At 45.4% G+C, this 22,888-nt stretch overlaps 3 protein-coding genes across 4 annotated transcripts; 2 read left to right on the top strand and 1 right to left on the bottom strand.

Annotated features, from left to right (window-relative positions):
* The first annotated feature begins 821 nt into the window (after positions 1-821).
* On the top strand, positions 822-3,890 carry LOC136506558 (rho GTPase-activating protein 2-like). The gene is made up of 5 exons (XM_066501473.1): positions 822-1,466; positions 1,998-2,118; positions 2,230-2,349; positions 2,502-2,732; positions 2,869-3,890. Exons 1-5 carry the CDS (start codon positions 1,096-1,098, stop codon positions 3,364-3,366), a joined length of 1,341 nt encoding a protein of 446 aa, XP_066357570.1. The 5' UTR covers positions 822-1,095; the 3' UTR covers positions 3,367-3,890.
* Positions 3,891-4,090: 200 nt separating this feature from the next.
* Positions 4,091-10,150, bottom strand: LOC136506557 (VIN3-like protein 1). Of its 2 annotated transcripts, none has more exons than XM_066501472.1 (4): positions 9,850-10,150; positions 6,222-6,873; positions 5,494-5,804; positions 4,091-5,398 (listed from the first exon to the last, which is right to left on the bottom strand). In XM_066501472.1, exons 1-4 carry the CDS (start codon positions 9,884-9,886, stop codon positions 4,302-4,304), a joined length of 2,097 nt encoding a protein of 698 aa, XP_066357569.1. In that variant the 5' UTR covers positions 9,887-10,150; the 3' UTR covers positions 4,091-4,301. The 2 variants fall into 2 exon arrangements, with proteins under 2 accessions (XP_066357569.1, XP_066357568.1); XM_066501471.1 differs by lacking the exon at positions 9,850-10,150 and adding an exon at positions 6,949-9,828.
* A 2,203-nt stretch (positions 10,151-12,353) lies between these two features.
* Positions 12,354-13,284, top strand: LOC136508011 (golgin candidate 6-like). The gene is made up of 5 exons (XM_066502604.1): positions 12,354-12,382; positions 12,484-12,536; positions 12,685-12,812; positions 12,912-13,111; positions 13,209-13,284. The coding sequence occupies exons 1-5, from the start codon at positions 12,356-12,358 to the stop codon at positions 13,245-13,247; spliced, it is 447 nt and encodes a 148-aa protein (XP_066358701.1). The 5' UTR covers positions 12,354-12,355; the 3' UTR covers positions 13,248-13,284.
* Positions 13,285-22,888: the final 9,604 nt, after the last annotated feature.

Below are 22,888 nucleotides of genomic sequence, written 5' to 3' on the forward strand. Positions count from 1 at the left end.
CCGGACTAACGTTTTGTTGCTTCTCCTGACCCAATGTTGCTGCCTGGTCGGGACGCTATGTTAGATATAAGGCCTGCTTGGTTGGAAGCCAATTTTTGCCATGCCAATTTTAGAGCAAGTTAAAATATGGTCACAACAATATTAAGGTGACTAATATGTTGGTAAGAGAACCAACGTTGGCACTTGGTTTGCTACCAACAAGAGAGAAATATCTTGTCTTGCCAACTTTTGAAAGGTATTGGCCCTGTTAGTTTCGATGAAATTTGGCTTATGCTGATTTGTTGTGAGAAGAAAAACACCGTTCGTTCGTTGAAAAGTATACAACAGGGCATTGTCAAAATTTTGGCTGCAAACTAATTGTCAGCCAAATTTCTCAAACTCGCTTAAATTTTAGCTTGATAAAAATTAGTTTGCAACCAAGCATGCTGGTAATGATAAAAAAAATTCTGCCAATAGCACGTCACAATAATTTTAGCTAGAGATATGTAATTTTAATTTTTTTTGTTTGTGTCCCGTCGGTAATTTACTGGTTTTTATTCTATATATACTGTACTGTGCAGTATACGGAGGAGAGGTGCAGTGCTCCTGAAAAGGGGTCGGTCGCTGGCGTCGCTTTTCTGCAGCGCCTCTGCGGCGGAAAGGCCACGGTCGGCTCGTCAGAGTTTGAATCCTGCTTGGCCACTTTTGCGTCGCGCCCCCTCTTCGTTCAAAACTATTCGCGTTTCAGTCCACTTGTCCTCTCCTCCCATTCATTAATTGTTCCTCCTCGCTGACGGAGCTCTGCTGCTGCCTTCAAGAAGCAGATGAGAGAGAGAGAGAGAGAGTGAGGGAAAGCCTTGCTTTCGCTTCGGTTTTCTCCAAGAACTCCATCGAGAGAGGGAGAGAGAGAGGCGACTAGAGTAGGAAGGACTCCTCCACAAAGCGGGGAGCACTCCGATCCGTGTGCCGGCAGCGAGTTTCCGACGAGGAGGAGAGAGAGAAGCCGGGCAGGGGGGACTCACGGAGTTTAGAGAGAAAAAGGGGGTGCGAGGTCCATGCCCGCTTCCTCCGTTGCCGCGTGAGACGGCCGTAGGTAGGAGGAGTCGTGAAGCGGGGATGACGGGGGTGGTGGTGGTTTCCAGCGCGGGGTGCAAGGGTGGCAGCGGCGTGGGGAAGAGGGCCGCCGCCGGCGGCGGAGGTGGCGGGGAAGAGGAGCGGCGGCGGCGGGTGGCGGTGCTGGAGCTGCTGCTCGCGGCCGTCCGGCGCTCCGTGGTGGCGTGCCGAGTGGAGCGCGGGGCCGCCGGAGCCGGGTGGCCGGCGAGGGAGGAGGAGGAGGAGGACGCGGCGGTGGTGCTCGGGGAGATGGAGATCGGCTGGCCGACGAACGTCCGCCATGTCGCCCACGTTACGTTCGACCGCTTCCACGGCTTCCTCGGCCTCCCCGTCGAGTTCGAGCATGAGATGCCCTGTCGCGTGCCCAGCGCCAGGTGAGCAACCGCCGCCACCACCTCCTCTTCGCCTTTCCTGCTGTTCTGCATCACCATAAGATTCAAAATGGAAGCTTCCGTGGAAAATTTCGGTTCTGGGGCTAGAATCATACTGAATTTTTGATTTTCTGAAGGATGAGTTCATGATTTTGAGCGCTCCCAATTTGGAGCAGGTCCTTGATCTGAGGATGCTGTTCCGTCAGAGTTCAGATAACTAAAGCAACTTCAGTTTCTGCAGCTATATGCTTGGATCTGCACAGTGCCGGAGCAACTGCGATTTTTCACTGGCTTAATGAGAACTTATCACTGAGTTCATTGATGCATTCAATTCCTGTTCCATATGCACTGTATTAAGCAGAACTTTTGTGCAATTAGAGCAACATTGACACTCATCCAATGTAATTCTTACTCCTGAATCACACACTGTAACAAGTCTGAATTTGCATTGGCCTGTACCCCGAGATTTGCCATTGAACCCTTCAATCCACGACTTATGAATTCGTCAAGCTCGTTCTCTTTTCTTTTCTGTAGCGCCAGCGTTTTCGGTGTCTCGGCTGAATCAATGCAATGCACGTATGATGGCAAGGGAAATTCAGTCCCCACGATATTGCTTCTCATGCAGGAGAGGCTGTATGCCCAGGAGGGGCTGAAGGTGATCATACATGAATCTGTGATAAACTAAGCCTTTTGAATATTTGTCATGTGATGTGATGTGACGTGAACCTGATTTGCTCACATTGAATTACTAAAATTTCATTTGCAGGCTGAGGGTATCTTTCGTATCAATCCGGAGAACGACCAAGAGGAGCACGTGAGGGACCAGCTGAATAAAGGAGTTGTACCTGAGGACATTGATGTTCACTGCTTGGCCAGCCTGATTAAGGTAGGACGTCTGTCAGCTTGAAACAACCATGAAACTATGTTTCAGCTACAATGTAACTCACTTATTTTTAACCGATTGTGAACATACATAACACTCAACAATAGTTCCATGAAATAAGAGAAATCAAACTTATGTACGTTTGAATTGGACAGGCATGGTTCAGGGAACTTCCAGAAGGTGTCCTCGATGGCCTCTCCCCTGAGCAAGTGCTTCAATGCAACTCTGAAGGGGAGTTCCTTGAGCTTGTGACGATGTTGCGCCCCACTCAGGCAGCACTCCTCAATTGGGCTGTCGAGCTGATGTCTGATGTTGTCGAAGAAGAGGAGCTCAACAAGATGAATGCTAGGAACATAGCCATGGTGTTTGCCCCCAACATGACACAGGTAATTTCCTTTGGACTGTTCTTGCAGGATAGGAGGCGATCCATATGTTCTTGTACTTCCCATACAACAAAATTGTGAGCAATCTGTAGATCTCCATAACTTCAACAGCTAAATTTACCTTTTTGTTCTATGTTAGATGTCAGATCCATTGACAGCCCTGATGCATGCCGTCCAAGTCATGAACTTTCTCAAGACACTGATCTTGAGGACACTTCGGGAGCGTGATGATGCAGCCACCGGAGAAGAGTACACACCATACTCATCTCCAGCATCATCCAGTCAGCATGATGACGCCAAATGCTGCTATGGCAGCGAGCGGGACATGGACCGGAGCTGTGAGCTGAGTGACATGCACAGCCAGATCAGCAAGTCTGGGCGACATGCAGACTATCTCGTACGCTACAACACCTGTTTTGATAGCGAACAAGAAGTCGACGACCATCTGAGTGAAGTTGAAGAAGGTTTCTTGCGTCGCTTGGAGCGTGGTCTTGAAGCAGACAGACCAGAGGAAAGCACACGAGAGCACTACAAAATAATCTCGGAGGTCATGGCCGTGGAGGATGCTGAGCTGAAAGCTGAAACCAAAGCAGTGGAGAAGGGCATACAGAATGAAGAGGTTGCAGAACAACTATAATGATGGATGATGGAAGTTGTTTTCAGGCAGTAAATCTTGTGATTGTAACTACTGAGCACTGACCAATGGATTTTATCCAACACCTGGTTGAATGTATTGCTCCAGTGTATGATGTAAACTAGGCTTATCCTTAGGATGCATGGTACCCCTGTGTTACCTGGGACTGTTCATGGAATTGGTCATGATGTGCAGGCTCATCGGTAACATGAGGCCGTCTAATTTCCTGTGAACAAGTTAATATATTTTCTGCTCATGGTACTAATTGCAATAAGTGAATGATACGATAGTATCAGCTACAGCAGAATGATAACCTACTTTTCACCAGCTTGTTTGGTTTCTTGAAACTAACCTACTTTTCACCAGCTTGTTTGGTTTCTTGAAACTGAATTATTGAAATCTAGCGTGGATGATAATTTCTTTTCTGCTTCACTAGGTTTAAAAGATAAAACCAATAGTCTGGATTTATAACAGAACATGTCAGTTCGAACTTCGAACAAAGAAGTGACACATTGTAAACCTGATAAGAACACCAGTAATATATATTTTATCACCATGTCAAATATCCAAGCACAGCAACATCAGACTAACACCGTTTTAAATAAAAACAAATAAAAGTACCATTACGCTGTCATCCTAGTTAATTTTGCCCATGTAAGAATACATCATCATGGCAAATATCCATGCCACAGCAACATCAGACAGCTACATTATCAGAAAACAAATAAAAGCACCATTACACTCACTGTCATCCCAGTTAATTTTTTCCCATGTAAGAATATATCACCATGGCAAATACGCAACTTCAGCAACATCAGTTTAACTACATTTATCAGCAAATAAATAGAAGTACTTTTAAACTGTCATCCCAGTTAATCTTGCCAATGTAAGAATACTAGAGTATTATTAGATAGCAGTTTCATGCTTTGTCTATCTGGTTAGTGCCACAACTTAGTACAGAAACCAGTTCTTAGCCTCTTAGTGGCAACAATTTCTTCAAAGGAATCCAACAGCTGCGCAGCCAAACTACTGGGTTCATCAATCAGGGTGCGGATGAAGGTGATAACAACTCTCCGCTCCTGCTCTGTCGATCGCAGACTGAACCAGGTTAGAAATTTCATCCTGAAATCCTTCTCAATGAGGCCGGAACATTCCAACCAACGTATAATCTTCACACAGTACTCATAGTTGTCATCTAACTGGCCTAACTTCGGTGCGAAGAGCCTAGCTGCACGAGCCACCAAATTGCTGTCATCAACACAGGTCTCCTGCTCCAAATCTGATGCCTGCTTGTGACTCTGAGACCGGGATTCCATGGCTGGTGCATCCCCTACATGCCCCTCCGCACAAGTTTCAGAGTCACCACAACCATTCGACTTTGTGAATGCATTCTTCCCAGAACTACAGCCGTTCTCATTCTGGCAGCACTCTGTTGGCATGACTACCTCTGCATTTAGGTCTGGGACTGAGGTCTCATTGAGATCGAGCTTGCGGGAGGCGCCACGTGGAACCTGGTCCTTATCTGGTATCACAGAATCACTCTGATCACATGAATCTTCAATCTCATCTTTACACAATGCACTGGGGTACCCATTCTCCTCAGTTTGTGCTTTTCGGAATACATTACCCAGCTGACGCACCTGGAAGCCTAATGACCTAACATTTTGTCTCTTACCAGCTCTCTTGGCAGAGGATGAGCAACCTTCTGCTCCGTGCTCTGTGTTCTTATGAATAATTTCCACACTCTTGGTAAAGATCTTTGATTCAGAATGGCCCAGTTCACCATCCTCAGTAAATGAAATAATACGGAAGGAATACTCTGTGCAGGGCTGCAGATTGGATATAAGAATCCTTCTTTGGTCTTTGGGGAAAACAGCAGGCTCCCCTGTGTAAGGCGCTTCTCTGCTATTCCAATACCAGAGTTTATAGCCTTTGATAGTATGATACTGCGAGGAAACAGCTTCCTTGAGAACCAACACCAAAGATGAAGCTGTAATATCTTCAAATTTAAACCTGCAGGCAGATGGGAGTGTATCTGCAGGGCAAAAAGAATTACACTAGGTTTGTCAAATTTGCCAATTGCAGAGTGGAACTGAAAGATGTAAACTTTACAAGACTGAAATAATTTACCATTTTGTTTTGCTTCAGATTGAATGTTTGAAATAAGCCACTCATCAGCTTTTTCAATTGCTAAAGAGCAAAGTTTCTGCACATCAGCGGCAACAGGCAGCCGGCCTACAATACCACGAGCCATCTTGGATGACGTACCATCAAGGGGGCCAACTTCACTTTCCAACTTTGCTTTTGCATCCTCTACGATCTGATGCAACTCTTTAAAGCGTGTTGTGCCATCCAAAAGTCTATGACTCAGATATATGCGGGAACAGAGATTATCAACTCTACGAGCATCTTTAGCAACTACCAGCTGCCTCTTCCAGAACCTGCTCAAAATATTCAAAGACGCAGTTAGATCCAAAAATAACAGAGAGTGTTTGCCAAAACAAGAAAAGAAAAAAGAGACAGGAATAAGAGTTAAACATAGCAGAGATCATATATGCACATAATGCTGCAAGTAACTACAGATATGAAATATCATTCTGATGAATGGTTCAACCAATATTTTGAGTGCAACAAGGTTCACCAATATGAAGGAGAATATATAATTTTAAACCAACCAAGTCAATGAGGGGTCGAGATAAGATAGGTAAAAGAACAAAGGGAAGTTACAGTGACCAGCAATGCTTCATGTAGCGTGACTACTTACAAACAAGCCATATATACTTATAAACAAGCCATATATAAAACTTTTTCGATCTGAAATTAAGATAACTCCCCAAGGTAGATGTAAAATCACTCACCCAAGTATTCCAATAACCTTGCCACATGCAGCACAGCAGTAGTTACCATCAAGCTGTATAGATTGTCCAAGTTCTATGCATCCTGCCTTTCGGTGCTTGAGTGCGCACTCAATGTGGCAGGATGATCCACAGCAATCCTGATCACCAGTCTCTGATGAGCATACCAGCCAAAGGCTAGGATCTTTGTTATCATCAAAACCATGGCAAATACAACATGAACACCTCTTACAAAATGCATTATCTGAGTTGAAGACAGCTTTGCACGCTGAATTTATGCATGTCCTTGTGCTAGGAGGCTTTGTGTCTTGAGACATTCCATTTTCACATAGTTGAAAAAGATGGCCCCCCTTTGTCGGCTGCTTTTTCAGAGCTGGACTGCCAGTAAAGCTTGGATTATTATTGTTATTTGAGGAGACTTTCTTTGAATCAATGTTCTTGCACCTCTTTACGGTCACTGTTTTTGGTATTTCTTCCACCGATTTGCATTTTGAAATGCCAGGTTCTTTCTTTTCTGTGTTAACACTAGCATCATTTGACTCTTGTTCTGGTAAAGAACTCAATGATTCCTGGGCATTTTCCGAAATGGTGTTGCTGTCACCAGCAGGCCTATTTTCTTCAGGTGCGCTTGCCGCATTACAAACATTTGTTATCACTGCAGAAGAAGGGGATCATGTTCAGGTATTAGTCATCCAAGGAAATGTGTACAACACAGTGAAATGATGCTGACCGCCTGACCCAAGTCGAAAGTAACTCAGGTGCTGAAAAAAATCAAGTGTCGCAGGCACATTAATTAGGCCTGATCCAGGCCACATGAAGGGAGTGTTAAGATGACCTCGCCAAAGAAAAGAAACCAAAGCTTAATGGCATTTTAATGAACTGACAGGCATTTGACAAAATACTACTGGGTTGCTGATATGCAGCTGATCGTTGCATGATATCAGATTAATCCCAAAAGCCTGATGCTAATGACACTTATTGTATTCATATGTAATCTCTCTGTGCCTCCATCCACCACACAAGCCAGAACAACATTTGAGCAGTGACTCATTCCAGCATTAAAAGCATGGAAAATTGAATAGTGTTTGGTAAATGAATCCATTTGAAAACATATATTAAAAAAACAAATATTAGCACAGAATTTTCAGTTCTGAAAACTGCAGAGGGCCATGATCCTGACATGGGTCATGGTTCCACGTGTGAGATATCTGATGGCATTTTTCAAAACCATGAACTTCACATTGTCATTCATCAACGTTCTAGGATCTAACCCTAAGGAAAACAATAAAGGTTTCTACATGTTTCCCTGCCTTAAGCAGGAATTGAAGGCCTTCAAGGTCAACTTCACAGAAGGCCAAGCTATTTGGAGTCAAGGATACCAATTTGATCTCAACAAAGCATTAACCAATGCATAGTTGATTTTTGAGAATAAGCAACACTCAATGAACTAATTATCATACCAAACTTCCTAGATCCATATGCTGATTAAACCAACAAAAGATGGTTTAAAGTACATTGACCGAACCATTATTAACATTTCAACAACACATTCCTTCGAGTCCAACATAGAATTAAACAAACATTATTTGAGGAGGGTTCCTTTTGATTAAAGAAGATGCCATCTGTTCTCTGGAAACATTCTCAACAAATGCGACTATTAATTGCTTACTGGCAGTGGAATCAAACTGCGCAAATATAGGCCTCAGAGAGTATTCTTAAAAAGAAAGCATCACATAAATAAGCGGCTATCAGTACTACCCATAGGTAGATGCACGGCAACATGGTATCACAACACAGGAGTACAGGACCCACAGATCACATGATGGAACAAGAATAAAATCAAACTATATATGGACGATGCATAGGCTAGGTTAGTGCTCCACAGAAGCAGTAGACAAACCCATCCACAGCCGACCGGATGGATCAAATAGAAGGAAAGATTCAGGTTTCATTGCTCACAGTGAAGGACACCATGCGGAAAATTCGAACAATCCAAGCGAGTTAGGGCTTACCGGCAGATCTGAACAGATCCCCACTCAGCGCCATCCTGGCCAGAGGAAATGGGGCAAGGAGGAACACCTGCCAAGTGAGCGAGTAAGGGGGGGGGGGGGGGGGGGGGAGGAGGCTATGAAGGTGTGCTCCAGTGGGTGGGGGCGCCGCCGCCACCGAAAGGTTCGTTTTTTTCCCCTTTGGTTGAGCAAATAGGAAGGGTCGAGTCAAGCAAATCCCTGCTATTTAAATAGTTGGTGCCTACTCATTTGTGCCGAGATCTATCACAAGGTCCTGTTTTGATCTGATGACACCTAACTTTCCAATACCATGATTTGACAACTTTGGTCAGATATATTATCAGTTGATATGATGTTAAAAATAGGGTACGGTGTCCATTTGCTTTGGCTCTACGATTTATTGTTACAGCCAGCGTACAGAATCAATTGGGCTGCACAAATTTTGTAAACCCAATTTATTGAAATTGGACTTTTCCCCATAATTTAGTACTGTTTAATTTTTATTAGTTTAGCACCAAAATCCAACAATTTAAACCAAACCAAATCCCAGGATACCCAAGCAGCAAGACAGTTTCTTTGGGAAACCTAGATTCCAATAATATTTAGTAAAGAAAATAGAATCAAACTTTTGCCATATCTATTATTCGTGAATGCATCAAGGTTGTAAAACATCTCATAGGGAGCTCTTACGTCTCAAAAACTTGCTTCACAAAATTTTGATTTGCTGCTGCCACACACTAAACTTGAAACATTGGATCGCAGATGTTGATACATGTGCTAGCTGCCAAATCGTGATCCACCCAATAAAAATCTTTAGCGCAGATAACCATTTGAATCTGATCCCTTTATGTAAAAAAAAAAGCCCTTTTTCTCAGTTACCAAAAAGTTACATAGAACTACTTATAAGGTTGTATAAAGTATGTAGACATGGAAGCTTTCACTTGTACACATTCAAAGCCATCTGTCTCAATTGGAAGTTGAGAAACTTCCTTAATTCCCTTTAATACCAAAAAGAAAAAGTGTGCTACATTGTATTGACCATTTCAGTTGGAAAGTTTAGTCTTTTTCTTTTCACAGTTCCCCTCCTAAAATACGAGATAGCACGAACTGAACCAGTAACACTGTGACAGCAGCAAATAAACCACGCAATTGGAAAAAAAAAAAGTGGAGCCTGAACAGAGCACTAGTGTGAAAAAACATACCCAAAAAAACAATAGATGCCGCTTTTTAATCGCTCTGGATCGTCATGTAAACTTTGACACTAAATTGGCCAACCTCAATGGCAGGGGCGTTACTAGCGTTAGAGGGGGGCGTGCAAGATCAAATTGAGTGAATTGTATGATCAATTGAGGGCAAGAAACCAAGAGTAAGAACCAGAGTAATAATTATCGAGTAAATGGATACGAGTATGACAAAGTAGCAGCACAGCTAACCGACAACGTATTATGACAGCTAAGCGAATCGAACCATGGATGACGTAACGAACATGCTTAGCAGCAAGCAAGCAAACAAATCCAACCCCGCACAAATTGGGGGGGTTCGGTCGATCGCACACCGGGCATAAAGCGCAGGCCGCCCCGCGACGCGGCGGGCGGGCGGGCGAGCAAGGTGAGGGGGCTTACCGGGGAGCTCCGGCGCGTCCCCGCCCGACGCCGCCATCCCGGCGGCCGACGGGTGGGGTCGGAGGATGGGACGGACTAGCCTGCCAAGGGAGCGAGCGTGGTGGGAAGACGGGCCGACGGCCGGAGCAGCCCCGTCGAGGCGGGCGGCGGAACGGAGGCTAGCGGGGCCGTAGCGTGCGTAGGTGGCTAGCGCGCGGCGGCGGAGAGGGCTCCGCCAAGGGTTTGGGTCTGCTTGCTCGATGGAGCGACGAGCGGTGCTGTGCCGCGCCGCGTAACGGCAAACGACGTCCCAAGTTGGCAACTTGGTTTCGGTCTAATGTGCCCGTCGGATATTGTTGGAATGTTCTCTGCCCGTTACGAAGAATCCGTTCCGTCTCTATCTCAGTTAACTGTGTCGGGTATAGATTCTTGCTTATCTCCATACTTGTCGGACATCGGTCGGATAATAGCTACCTGACGGGTATTGCATACCCAATAAATAAAGGACACTTGGGATCGCAACTTTGCAATCGAAGATGTTTCTTCATCACCCGAATATAAGTGTCGGAGTCTCGGAGAAGCCGAGGAGAAGGAGCGAGGTTACGAAAAGAACGAGTAAAGATGGCAGAGGGACCAAACTAAGAAAGCGAGGGGCACGAGCACTCATGAGGCAAGCGTGCTTGTGCTGCTGACGGAGATGGTGCGAAAAAATCGAACTAGGGTTACTAGAACACACAAGCTATATATATGATTATTCAGATTTGAGCCAAAATACCTATGTTGAGTTTCTTTGGGCCTAATACTCGCATGGTAGCTCAAATAGTCGGATTCCCCAGTGGGTAACGGGGATAGGTAAACAAGAAACATTTCCGTACCCACTATACCCGTCGGGGATGGATTCTTGCCTATTTATATGTCCACGGGTAAAGATATGATCCCATCCCCATCTCCTAATAGATCAAATACCCGTCAGGTATCGAGGCCCGTTGCCATCTTTATTTGGTCAGATTCTTTTGCTCTTTTTTCTCCACTTTTTTCCCACGATGGATTTTGATGCGCACGAGAGGTAATCTGACCGAGATTACTGTCGGAATTGTGTGATGCAAGAGGTAGAAATTGCTCGAGAAATGTTAGGCGATTTTGCTCGCTTTTTCTTTTTTCTTTCCTTTTCCACTTCTTTCCTAAAGAAAGACCAGGTTTAGTTACGGGGTCTGAAATAATCATTTTAGTCTCTCAGCTATCATCAATAAACTTTGTTTCAGTTGTCGAAGCTTATTTTTAGGCTTAGTTTTATCTAGAACTATCAACATGTCTGTTTTTTATTCTCAAAATTTACATTTTAGGCTCCATTTCATTTGTGAACTATTAAAGTGCATTTTACTTCTTAAACTTTTCTTTTCATCTCAATTTCGTCCCTCATACAAGGGGTTATTTCTTAGTTTCGTCCGGTCATTAATAACTTGATTATTTTTAGACAATAGTAGATAAAAAAAACACCCGTAAGGAGTCCTATTGAAACCAAGAAATATAGGTTTGCTTACCGTCCACACCAGAATAGACAGAGGAAGGTGGTCTTCATTTCTCTTGCGTATGAAAACTTAAGGTCATTCCCTGCATTCTGTTTTGAGAGAATTCTGTATTTGGCATCGAAACAAATCACTCTTCTGTATTTAGCACTAGAAATTTTGAACTTCCTTATCTAGCGTCAACTTAAAAATTCCTTCCGTATATGGCACTTCCGTCCATTTTAGCCATCCATCTGTCTGTTGAGTTCCTTGACCATGTCAGTTTTTCTTGATAAGTACCAAAATACCCTTCTATTTCATTTGGTCGCACACACCTGCTCGGCAGTTGCGAAACTCACACGCTCGCTCCGCTTCTTCCCCCGTCAGTCTTCTCTTCCGATGAAAAAAAACAAAACCCTAGATGAAAGCTGGAGGAGACGAGGATGGGGCGGAGGAGCCATCGGCTGCCAGCGCCTAGGAAATCACGGCGCCCTTCCTTCAGCTAGAGGCGTCGGTCCCTCAGCCGAGGTCTCCCCATGGTGGCAGATTGACGCGCGGGTCTAGCAGGGGTCATGGCAGCGGGGCAAGCCGAGCTTCCAGCAGGGGACGCGGCGGCGGGGCGGGCTCACCGGCCGGCGCTGGCCCCATCTCCCGGGGTGGGGGGTGCGGCGGGGCGGACTTGCCCGCCGGGGCTGGTTCCAGGATGCTGTGTGGCGGGGCGAGGTCCTCGGCGGCGGCGATTCCCCTTCCCGCGAGTGCCCTTTCACCGTTGCAGTTGACACGCCACCCGAGCGGTTCCTTCGTCCCTTCCCTTCCTCGTCGCTCTTCCCATCCTCACAGGGCGCCACCGCGTCGGAAGGCGTGATCCATGGACCATCGATCAACTTCCGAGGCATCGACGGGAGCGCCGGCAACATCATGTAGGTTCACACGCCCGACTCCCTCACACTCCTTATCCGAACCCCGCCCAAGGGACGACCGCCCCCCTGCTGCTGCGGTCGCGGGGGCGAGTTGCTACCATGATGGGCATCACCAATTTTGAGTTCTGGGTATTATGTCGTAGTGGAATTCAAGCTCGAGATGCTAGTGGTTGGTCAAGTCGGTTTGATGCTTACTTACCTCCCGTTTGTGTTGCGTGTGTCTTTGGCAGGGAATGGGGAAATTCGTTTTCGGCAACGAGGGGATCGAGTCCAAGGAAGATAGGTAGGCTCAGTTGCAAATTTCATGTTTGGTTTTTACTTCACTGGCAGACTCGCTGCAATGCTGTCTGCTCTTATCAAGCAAAAGTAGCAATTGATTTATGTGCATCACCTATATCAGTTAATCCTACCATTGTGCCCCTTGAATGCAGTTACGTCGAGAGATATCTTGACCGGATAAGCAATGGCACGATACCTGATGACCGGAGGTCTGCCATGACCGAGCTGCAGTCTCTTGTGGCAGAAAGCCGCTCGGCACAGATGTCGTTTGGAGCAATGGGTATCTCCTTTCTCCCTGTGTCCTGATATTTGTTCTCTAGCTGCTCTAGCGAGACTGGTGCATATTTACATTTGTTTCCTTTCTAATTTGCAAAAATAGGTTTTCCTATCCTCCTCAATATTTTGAAAGAAGACCGCGAGGATGTAGAGCTTGTGAGAGGTGGCCTTGAGACCTTTGTGAGCGCATTGACTCCTATTGAGACGTCACAAGGGCCAAAGACTGAGGTTCAACCGGCGTCGGTGAACTCAGATCTGCTGTCTCGAGAAATGGAGAATATTTCTCTTCTTTTGAGCTTATTGGTGAGTACTACTCATCTTTTGCCTTAACAGCATGTAACTTGCATCACCTGCTTCATGTGTCCTCAGTCCTGGCTTATCGCTCCTGTTTGGTTTGAAGTCAGAGGAAGACTTTTATGTGAGATACTACACAATCTAGCTTCTAACAGCTCTACTTACAAACTCGCTGAAAAGGTGCCCAGTAAGTCATTTTTGTGTCCTGTTGAGATGCCATGACTACATTAGAATCCCATGTAAGTGCCTTTTATTTTGTTTTTTTAGGTTACAGGAAGCAATTCTATTGCTTTTATTTATTGTTTGCCCTTGTATGTGTTAGGACAGTCGAATGTTTGTGGGAAGCTTGTATGCTAATTTATATGAACATTGCGTTCTCAGACTAGAATGTTTCCGAAATCAATGAATATACAATCAATTTTCTTTTTCGGTTCAGGACCGACCAGTGGTGGTTTCTATTGTATCAAAATTATTGTAGCTATGATTTTTGTTTTTCTCTCGTAAAGACAATTATTGTATCAATTGTGACATGTCCATGTCCACGCTTTGTAGCTATGAAACATGTATTTTAATTAATTTTTTATATGCAGAACCTTTTTAAATAATAAGGTCCTCTTTCTAAAATGGTTATTTACATGTGGATTAGTGAATAACATAATATTTGAAATTTATTGATTATTTATTTGCAGTTTTCAATTATCAAAATCACATGTTTTAGTTCCAAGTATATTTGTGATATTTATATTTTTCTTATTTGACAACTTGTCCTATTTATTCTTTTCCTATTTGGCATCATTGCTTCTACCATGAACAAGGGCATTCATGTCATTTTATGAGGCACTTAACACCGTTACTGGTCTAAATGGACGGTAGTGCCATCTAAGAGAGGAAATTTCAACTTCGTGCCAGATAAGAAAGTTCGAATTTTTTAGTGCCAAATACAGGAAGACTGATTTATTTCGGTGTCAAATAGATAATTCTCTCTTCTGTTTTTTTGTGGAATATTTATTGGAATAGACATCCGTGCGGAGAACGAACTTCTTGTCTCAGGAATTTGTTCCCATCAGTGTTTTTTTGGAATGCCACACCGTCACGCCTAGTCAGCACTAGCACCGCCCGCAATTAGTGACAAAAAGTTTTAGAATAAAACATTATTACTGGACGATCTACAACCTCTTTAGCTGCCACTAATAATTATAATACATTATTTTAAATATTACCTTGTAATGATATCATTATATATATGCTACTACATCGTTTTGTGGGAGCAATTACGTATAAACACTCTTTAATACATTGAATTGAGAACACGTTGATGAGTTAGAGCAACAGCATATCCAAAATATTTTCCTTGGCTGTTTCTAGCGTCTAACCAATTGGAAATAAAAATAATATGTTTCCTCCATGAGCTAAATATATATTTAGTTATTTAAATGAAAAAAACAAAATTATAATTGAACAGTATGATGTCCGAATTAGAGACAGATTCTAATAAGCTGATTATTTATATTTGAGGATTTGAGATCTATATTTATATGCATTTTGAAATATATGGATATACATATCAAAAGTATGCTATCTGTTTCAATTAAGGATGACATCAGGGGCACTGATACTTAAGGATGATTGTCTATCTCAAATCATGAGTGGTTTTGGAGATGACCAAGCAACAAGCGTGACATCGCGGCGTGGTTTTGGGGATGACCAAGCAGCAAGTGTGACATCGCGGCGCTCTACATAGGACAACGAACAAAATTGAGCTAAAAAGAAAAGTTGAAGAACTAAAATATGTTTTAGTAGTTCATGGATGAAATTGAACTCAAATTAAGGGCGCGTTTGGATCGCGTCCACAGTTTGCCACAATGCGCCACAGTTTCCATGCCGAAGTTTCGCGGGCGTTTGGTGCATGGTCGGACTTGCGGCATGCCACACCTCTTGCCACAAGCACTCAGTTGATTTTTGATGCCGTAATCTGCCTAACATGCGGCGGACAAATCAGCCGCCGAACTTTTGGCGTGGCCGCATGTGTGGCGTGGCGTGTGGAGGCGTCAACCAAACATGCCCTAAATACAATGTTTAAGGACTAAAACGGTAACTCGATAGTTCTAGGATGAAACTAAGTCCGAAAGAAAAAATTGAGGATTGAAATAGTCATATTTATGATGAAACTGAGCATTAGAATGATAGTTGAAGGACTAAAATGACTATTCCACCATTATTTAATATTAGGTCCCTCCGAGAAGAAATCTCTAGCTCACTATACTCCCCAAGTAGTACTCCTAGGTCACTCAAGTGGTTATTGTACATGGATGCCAATGGACAATGGCCATTCTCTTTCTCTACAACCTATAGGCTTATGTGGCGCTCAGTTAGGGCTAAAGAAGGCTTACGTATATTGTGCATATTGTTGAGCCAAAGATTATTCCTATTGAAGATTGTGCCCTGTCTTGTTATGACAATCGGAGTAGAAATTCAGGGTGAGATATAGAATGGACTCACGCTCAAGGATGTATTAAACGCATGTAGAGGGCTTGTGTTTGATAGATATATATAGTCTAGAATTGATGAGCTCCTTATTCTGAAAAAAGATCCCATTCTTTGGAACGTGTGGACATTTGAGATATGGTTCTCATACCTCTCCTTTTTTTTTCTTTTTCTCTCTTCTTTTTTTTGTGTTCTCTCTTCTTCCTTTATTTTTTAGACAGCTCTCCATGCCAATGTTTTGCAAGGTATTTTTGAAGGAGAAAAGGAAAAATGGGTGGAGCATTTATTCTAATAGACCATATATGTGCATGGGTTCAAGGATACACGAAGAGAATTAACTATGGTTTATAAGTGATCCAAAATTGTAGGGCACATCGTCTTCCCCGTTAAAATTGTCCCTAGGGGGCTTTCATTGCGAAATTCCTAGGGAAAACATTCTCCTACCTTTTTTGCACCTTTCTCCTAGGGTTTCATCTCTAAGGAAACCGGTTGATTCTAGCAGTGAATATAGATGCGTGAATCCAATGTGGGATTCAACAACACTGTGGGAATGCTAGCATTCGAAAAGTTACATGAAGGAAAATGATTGATGTTTGAAAGACACTATGTTAGCCTGAACAAAACTAAACTAGTTTATCTACTAGAGGGACTGTCGGCAGAATATCGTCAGCAGTCTTCCGAGGGATATCCCACGAAGGATAGATTGATCGGTTGGGGTGCGCGTGATCAGAAATCAGATGGTGACACAAGGCGTAGAGACAGCGATTTAGACAGGTTTCAGGCCGTCTGATCGACGTAATACCCTACGTCCTGTGTCTTTGTTGTATTGTATTGAGTATGAGATGTATCGATCTGTCCACTAGGGGACCCCTGCCTCTCCTTATATACTCTGGAGGGGTAGGGTTACAAGGTAAGTATCATATTTGGTACTATACAATGTCTTGCGGTGTATGCCGAGCAGCGCCGTGCACGCCTTGATCTTGTGGGCTGGGCCACCTCTGATGGTGCGACCCATGTCTTGTCTTGAGAATACCGGGGCCATACCCCCATAGCTAGTCCCCGAGCCTGACAGTATGTGATGTAGTCACGTGGTGCCAGGGTCAGAAAGTAGAAGACCAGCCGAGCAGGCAGCCAGTCCCTGGGCATAGCCTCGAGATGAGAAAAGCGCACATTCACCGCAAGGCGAAGTGTGCCCACTTAGTCCTCGAGCCTGCTGGAAGATAAAGAATGAATCTTGTAGCAGGGTCAAAGAAAAAGAAGTCTAAAAGTTTTGCTGACGTCATCCGACATACGCATATCAAGACCCCAGATGTGCTGCCCAAGATCAGCACCCTGATCTAAATAGCATGGAGCAGCTTGATAGCACACCAATGAGTCGTAGCAAGATCCGAGGAGCGAGGAGTCCTCGGCATCACTAGCGATGTCTGAGCACGGAGGAGCGAGGAGTCCCCGGCGTCGCTGGCGATGTCCGAGCACCAAAGAGCGAGGAGTCCCCGGCGTCACTAGCGATGTCCGAGCAGCAAGGAGCGAGGAGTCCCCGGCGTCGCTAGCGATGTCCAAGCACCGAGAAGCGAGGAGTCCTTGGCATCACTAGTGATGTCCGAGCACTGAGGAATCCCCGGCATAGGCGGCGAATGTCCGAGCACCGAGGAGTTCCCGGCGCAGCTGGCGACGTTCGTGCAGCGAGGAGTTCCCAGCGTAGCTAGGCGATATCCGAGCACTGAGGAGTTCTCAGGCGTAGGTGGTGATGTCTGAGCACCGAGGAGTCCCCGACATAGGCGGCGATGTCCGAGCACCGAGGAGTTCCCGACGCAGCTGGTGATGTCCGAGCAGCGAGGAGCCTCTGGTGTAGCTGGCGATGTCCGAGCACCGAGGAGTCCCCGGCGTAGCTGGCGATATCTGAGCACGGAGGAGTTCCTCGCGTAGCTAGCGATGTCCGAGCACCGAGGAGTCCCTGGCGTAGCTGACGATATCCAAGCACCGAGGAGTTCCCCGCGTAGCTGGTGATGTCCGAGCACCAAGGAGTCCCCGGCGTAGGCGGCGATGTCCGAGCACCAAGGAGTTCCTGGCGTAGCTGGCGACGTCCGAGCAGCGAGGAGTTCCCGGCGTAGATGGCAATGTCTGAGCACCGAGGAGTCCCTAACGTAGGCGGCGATGTCTGAGCACCGAGGAGTTCCCAACGCAGCTGGCGACGTCCAAGCAATAAGGAGTTCCCGGCGTAGCCAGCGATGTCCGAGCACCGAGGAGTTTCCGGCGTAGCCAGCGATGTCCGAGCACCGAGGAGTCCCCAGCATAGGCGGCAATGTCCGAGCACCGAGGAGTTCTCGGCGTAGCTGGCGACGTCCGAGCACCGAAGAGTTCCCCGCGAAGCTGGCGAGGTCTGAGCACCGGCGTAGCTGGCGACGTCCGTGCGGTGAAGTGTGCCCACTTAGTCCTCGAGCACAAAGAATCCGAGTGCCGAGGAGTAATCGGCGTAGCTAGCGATGAAGCACAAGCGACGAACAGTCTGGTCAATTGGTCGGCGGCGAAGTGAGCATTGAGTAGAAGCGATCGACGAACAGTCTGATCAACTGGTCAGCGATGGAGTCCATGAACCAAGTGGTCTGACCAGTTGATTGGTGGAGAAGTCCAAGCACCAGGTGGTCCGATCACCTGGACGATGATCCTGTAATACAAATATGTAGAACGGGTAGTACATGATGTAAAAATATATGAACTCCGGAGAAAAATCAGCAATGGTGATGAAACGGCGTATGTAGCTTGGCGATTAGTTGGTGTGATGGTGTATTTATATTTAATACAAACCGCCCAAACAGTTAGTGTGTAGCTGAGTCTCCAGCCCTAGCTAGCCCGTTAACCATAACACGGGGCGCGAAGCCCGTGCACGTGTAGGAAGAACAAAGCATCGCTAAGGAGCCGCTGCCGACCACCCATAACGTAGAGGGCAGACGCTCGTGCACGAGTAGGGAGGAGCCGGAGACAGGGCCATCTCTAGAGGCGTCCGAGCATCAACATGACTGTTCGGGGGTTCAAAAAATCAGTTTGGAGAGCAAATATGGAGAAAATAGCTTGGAGAAACATTATGGCGATATACGGAGATTAGAGAATATTTAGAAGAATATTAAAGCATGACTTAGCTTTAGACAGAACGTCTAGTCAGGCGGCGTATGGCATTATCTAGTCAGCGTTGTTGAAATTGTCCGGTGCTTGAGCTTTTCGAACTATCGTCATGGCGGCGGTCGCGGTTGTCACGGTGTCATTCTTCGCGGCGATCATCGTTGCGGCGTGACAGGTGGTCGAAGTGAGTAGTCTGGGTGACGTCATCCTTATATCAGTGGTCAGCGACTTGGGCAGCTCATGATCAGCGATGGTGTAGGAGCAGTAGGAGCAGCCTTTGTCGCTGCCAGAGTACTCGTCGTTGTTGTTGACTTGTGTGTTGATCAAGCTTGGCTCTCGGAAATTGATGTAGAGCTACATGGCACGCGTGTATGCATGCATACTTGGCCTTGCTTGCTTGCATCGGCTTCATGGTGATGTTGTTGTACATCCTTGCCTGCTTTTTGCCTCATGTTGATATGATGCCGTAGTCCGTAGGCATGAGAGGTTGCCGAACATCGCCACGAGTCAGCAAGAGGCGTGGCCGAATATGCAACGTATATGCATGAACATGAATACGTGTAGCTCCTGATTGCTTACATGGCCATGACGTTTGCATGCATATACCCATATACGATGCATGCATATATCCATATATGCCTTGGCCCTACTTGCTTCCTATTTGCTCGTAATAAGAGGAATGTCTTGATCGACGAAACCTTGACTTGAAAATTCTGTGTCGATGCCGTGTTGGAGATGGAGACGGCGTTGTAGTCCGACTTGTGCTCTGATTTTGATACTTGGGCTTTAGATTGGATCTAGTTTGCTAGAGATGTGAAGTCCCATCATAGGCTACTATAAAGTCATCATTGCCATGATGTCGAGCCCGTCAGGTTGCTCACGCCGTTGTGGAAAATCAAGTTGCCACAAACGACGTTGATCTTGAGGTCCCATCTGGTTCGCCATGGATCAGCACGCATAGCCCCTACATGATGTGTTAACTGTAGATAGAATATCATCGGGAGTCCTCCGAGGGGTATCCCACGAAGGTAGATTGATTGGTTGGGGTATGCGTGATCAAAAACCGGATGGTGACACAAGGCGCAGAGACAACGATTTAGACAGGTTTAGGCTGTCTGATCGACGTAATACCCTACATCCTATGTCTTTGTTGTATTGTATTGAGTATGAGATGTATCGATCTGTCCACTAGGGGACCCCTACCTCTCCTTATATACTCTAGAGGGGTAGGGTTATAAGGTAAGTATCCTATTTGGTACTATACAATGTCTTGCGACGCACGCCGAGCAGCACCGTGCACGTCTTGATCTTGTGGGTTGGGCCACCTCTGATGGTGCAGCCCATATCTTGTCTTGAGGATACCAGGGGCCATACCCCCTATATGGACATTCTCTACTTCTTTTCCCAACAAGCAACTCGCCAGAGAGAAAGAGGAAGAGTGACTAGACGTGGTGCTATGGTTTTGGTTGCTAAACTTGAGAAGCTAAATATATCTTATATTTTATGGAAGGGCTAGCGCCCAGATGTCCGGGTGTAGGATGCGTTGGATGCTGCTCCTAAGCCCACTGTCATGCTCATTCATAGCCTCATGCCTCGCTAGCCAATGTGGCCTAAGAACGCATGCCATCCCCATTCGTAGGCCAACACTCACTACAAGAAATATCCACTTCTATGATGAAAATGTTAATGACGAATCCAAAACCGTTATAGAAGAGTGCTTTTTATGATGAATATTTCTGTCTCAGTCATAGATCGGTGGTGACGATCCTGCAACCCTCCCTTTCTATGACAAAATTAGGCATCATCACAAAAAACATCATAGAAGAGCATAGGGTTTCATCACAGATCACTCGCACGACTCATCTGTGATGACCTCCTTTAAAACTGTGATGAACAGGGCTTCATCATTGAACTAATTACACATCTGTGATGAACAATATTTGATCGGTAACGAATGGCTTCATCATTGATCTCCACACGGTACTTCTCCATCCGACGTGTACCTGTGGGACTTGCAATTACTCATCCGTGACGCTTGCAATTAGTCATAAAAGTCTCCGCTTGATCATATCTCCATGCGACGTGTACCTGTTGGACCCTTCTCCATCCTGACGTGTACCTGCAGGACCCTTCAGCATCTGACCTATGGGCCCTGATGGTTTATGTGTCATGTGTACCTGTGGGACCATTCTCCATCTCCATCCGACCTGTGGGACCCGATGGCTTGCGTGTCACTTGACGCTTGCAATTCATCATAAAAGTCTCTGCTCGGTCCTTCTGCATCCGACCTATGGGACCCAACGGCTTACGTGTCATGTGTAATCTTTCTCCATCTCCATCCGACCTAGTGGGACCCGACAGTTTGTGTGTCACTTGTACCATGTGTTCCATCGGGGTTTAATTTCTCAAAAAAAGGTCTGATACCTGGGAGTCGAACACTGGATCTGGACCAAGGATTAGAGCGTCTTTACCATTGCGCTAGATGCCTAGCTATGCTGACATCTCTTTGGAGCCACTATAGTATCCTTTTGGCTATGTTACAGGTTGACCTAAATTGGATATATCCCTGCAAGTGGAAACAAATATGTGCCCAGTTGGACTTGCGGCGGTGGCGGTGGAGGCGGAGGATCCCTGATCTACTGTGGTGGCTTAGACATCCTTTTGGTGGCATGGCGGGGCTCTCCCAGTGGAGCGTGGCGGCATTGGCGTCCGCATGATTAGGTGTGTGCTATGACAGAGGTGTCTTGTAGCCGAGCCATGCCAGTTCATAAAACAAAGGTATGAGTACCTTCTTCTGTGATTATAGGACTCCATTTTCTATACACGATAAAGTAAAGAACACATAAAAAGGCTATTCTATATGAATTTCAATTGAAATCAATGCTTTTGTCACACAAAAATAGAAAACTAGACTATCCCATAGTATGATATTAACAAATGCACAGATTAGTGCTATCAAAAAATGTATGCTTTGTTCTAATGCTAGTTTTGCCATTATCCACCCAATGGTCAAAACTCTAACGGACTTTACATACTTTTGCTACAACAGATGGATAGATCCTAGATTCCTAATGGGAGACCATTCTCATCGATGTTCACCACAGGAGTTGAAGAGTTCATGGATATGGTTAAACAAAAATACCCAGAGCAAAACATCCCTTGCCCGTGTACACATTGTCTTAACCAGGTGGTTAAAACTTGGCAGGAGGTGAAGGATGACTTACTTATAAATAGAATGTCACCCACATACACCACATGGATTCATCATGGGAAAGAGGGAGGAGGTACTGACATTATAGAGCCATCAGATGTGCATGGATCTCATCATGATGGTTGGATTGCGGAGGAGGAGCAGGAGGACCGCGATGATAACATATTACCAGATTTTGATGATTTGGTTCAAGACCTATTGACATATGAAGAGTGGGATGGAAGAGTCCCAAAGTTTGAAAGAGTGTTGGATGCGTTGAAGCAATCAGTTTCTTCTAGATCTACCTTCACAAGATTCTCCTTCCTTGTCAGGTTGCTCTATATCAAGTCCCACTATCGAGTTAGCAACAACTATTTTGATGCACTATTGGCATTGCTGATAGATGCATTTCCTAGTAGCAACATACCAAAATCATGTGAGGAGGTCCGCAAATATATTTGAGAATTGGGACAAGGTTATGAAAGTATCCATGTGTGCAAGAACAACTATGTGTTGTTTTGGGGTGATTGTGAGGAATTGCAAGCGTGCCCAAAATACAAAGAGTCTAGATGGGAGGATGCAGATGGTAGCAGGTGGGTTCCTCATAAGGTTTTGAGGCATTTTCCTCTAATACCGAGGTAGTAGAGGATCTTTGCTGCTCGAGGAATAGCAGCGGACGCTGAATGTCATGAGACTAAGCGAGAGAAGAATACCAGTGAAATGAGCCATCTAGTAGACGGGGAGGCATGACAGGACTTTAATAGAAAGCACCCAACTTTTGTAGATGATCTAAGGAACTTGAGGCTTGCCAGTTGCCATAGATGGTTTCAATCCATTTGGCAACTTTAGCTCGACATATAGTATGTGGCCTGTTCTTGTAATGCCTCTGAACCTACCACCATGGGAATGTGTGAACCCATCAAATTGCTTTATGTCTCTACTGATCCTAGGCCCAACCTCTCCAGGAAAGGATTTTGATGTATTCTTGGAGCCTC

This window comes from Miscanthus floridulus, chromosome 15 (genome assembly GCF_019320115.1).
Source record: "Miscanthus floridulus cultivar M001 chromosome 15, ASM1932011v1, whole genome shotgun sequence".
NCBI classification, from domain to species: domain Eukaryota; kingdom Viridiplantae; phylum Streptophyta; class Magnoliopsida; order Poales; family Poaceae; genus Miscanthus; species Miscanthus floridulus.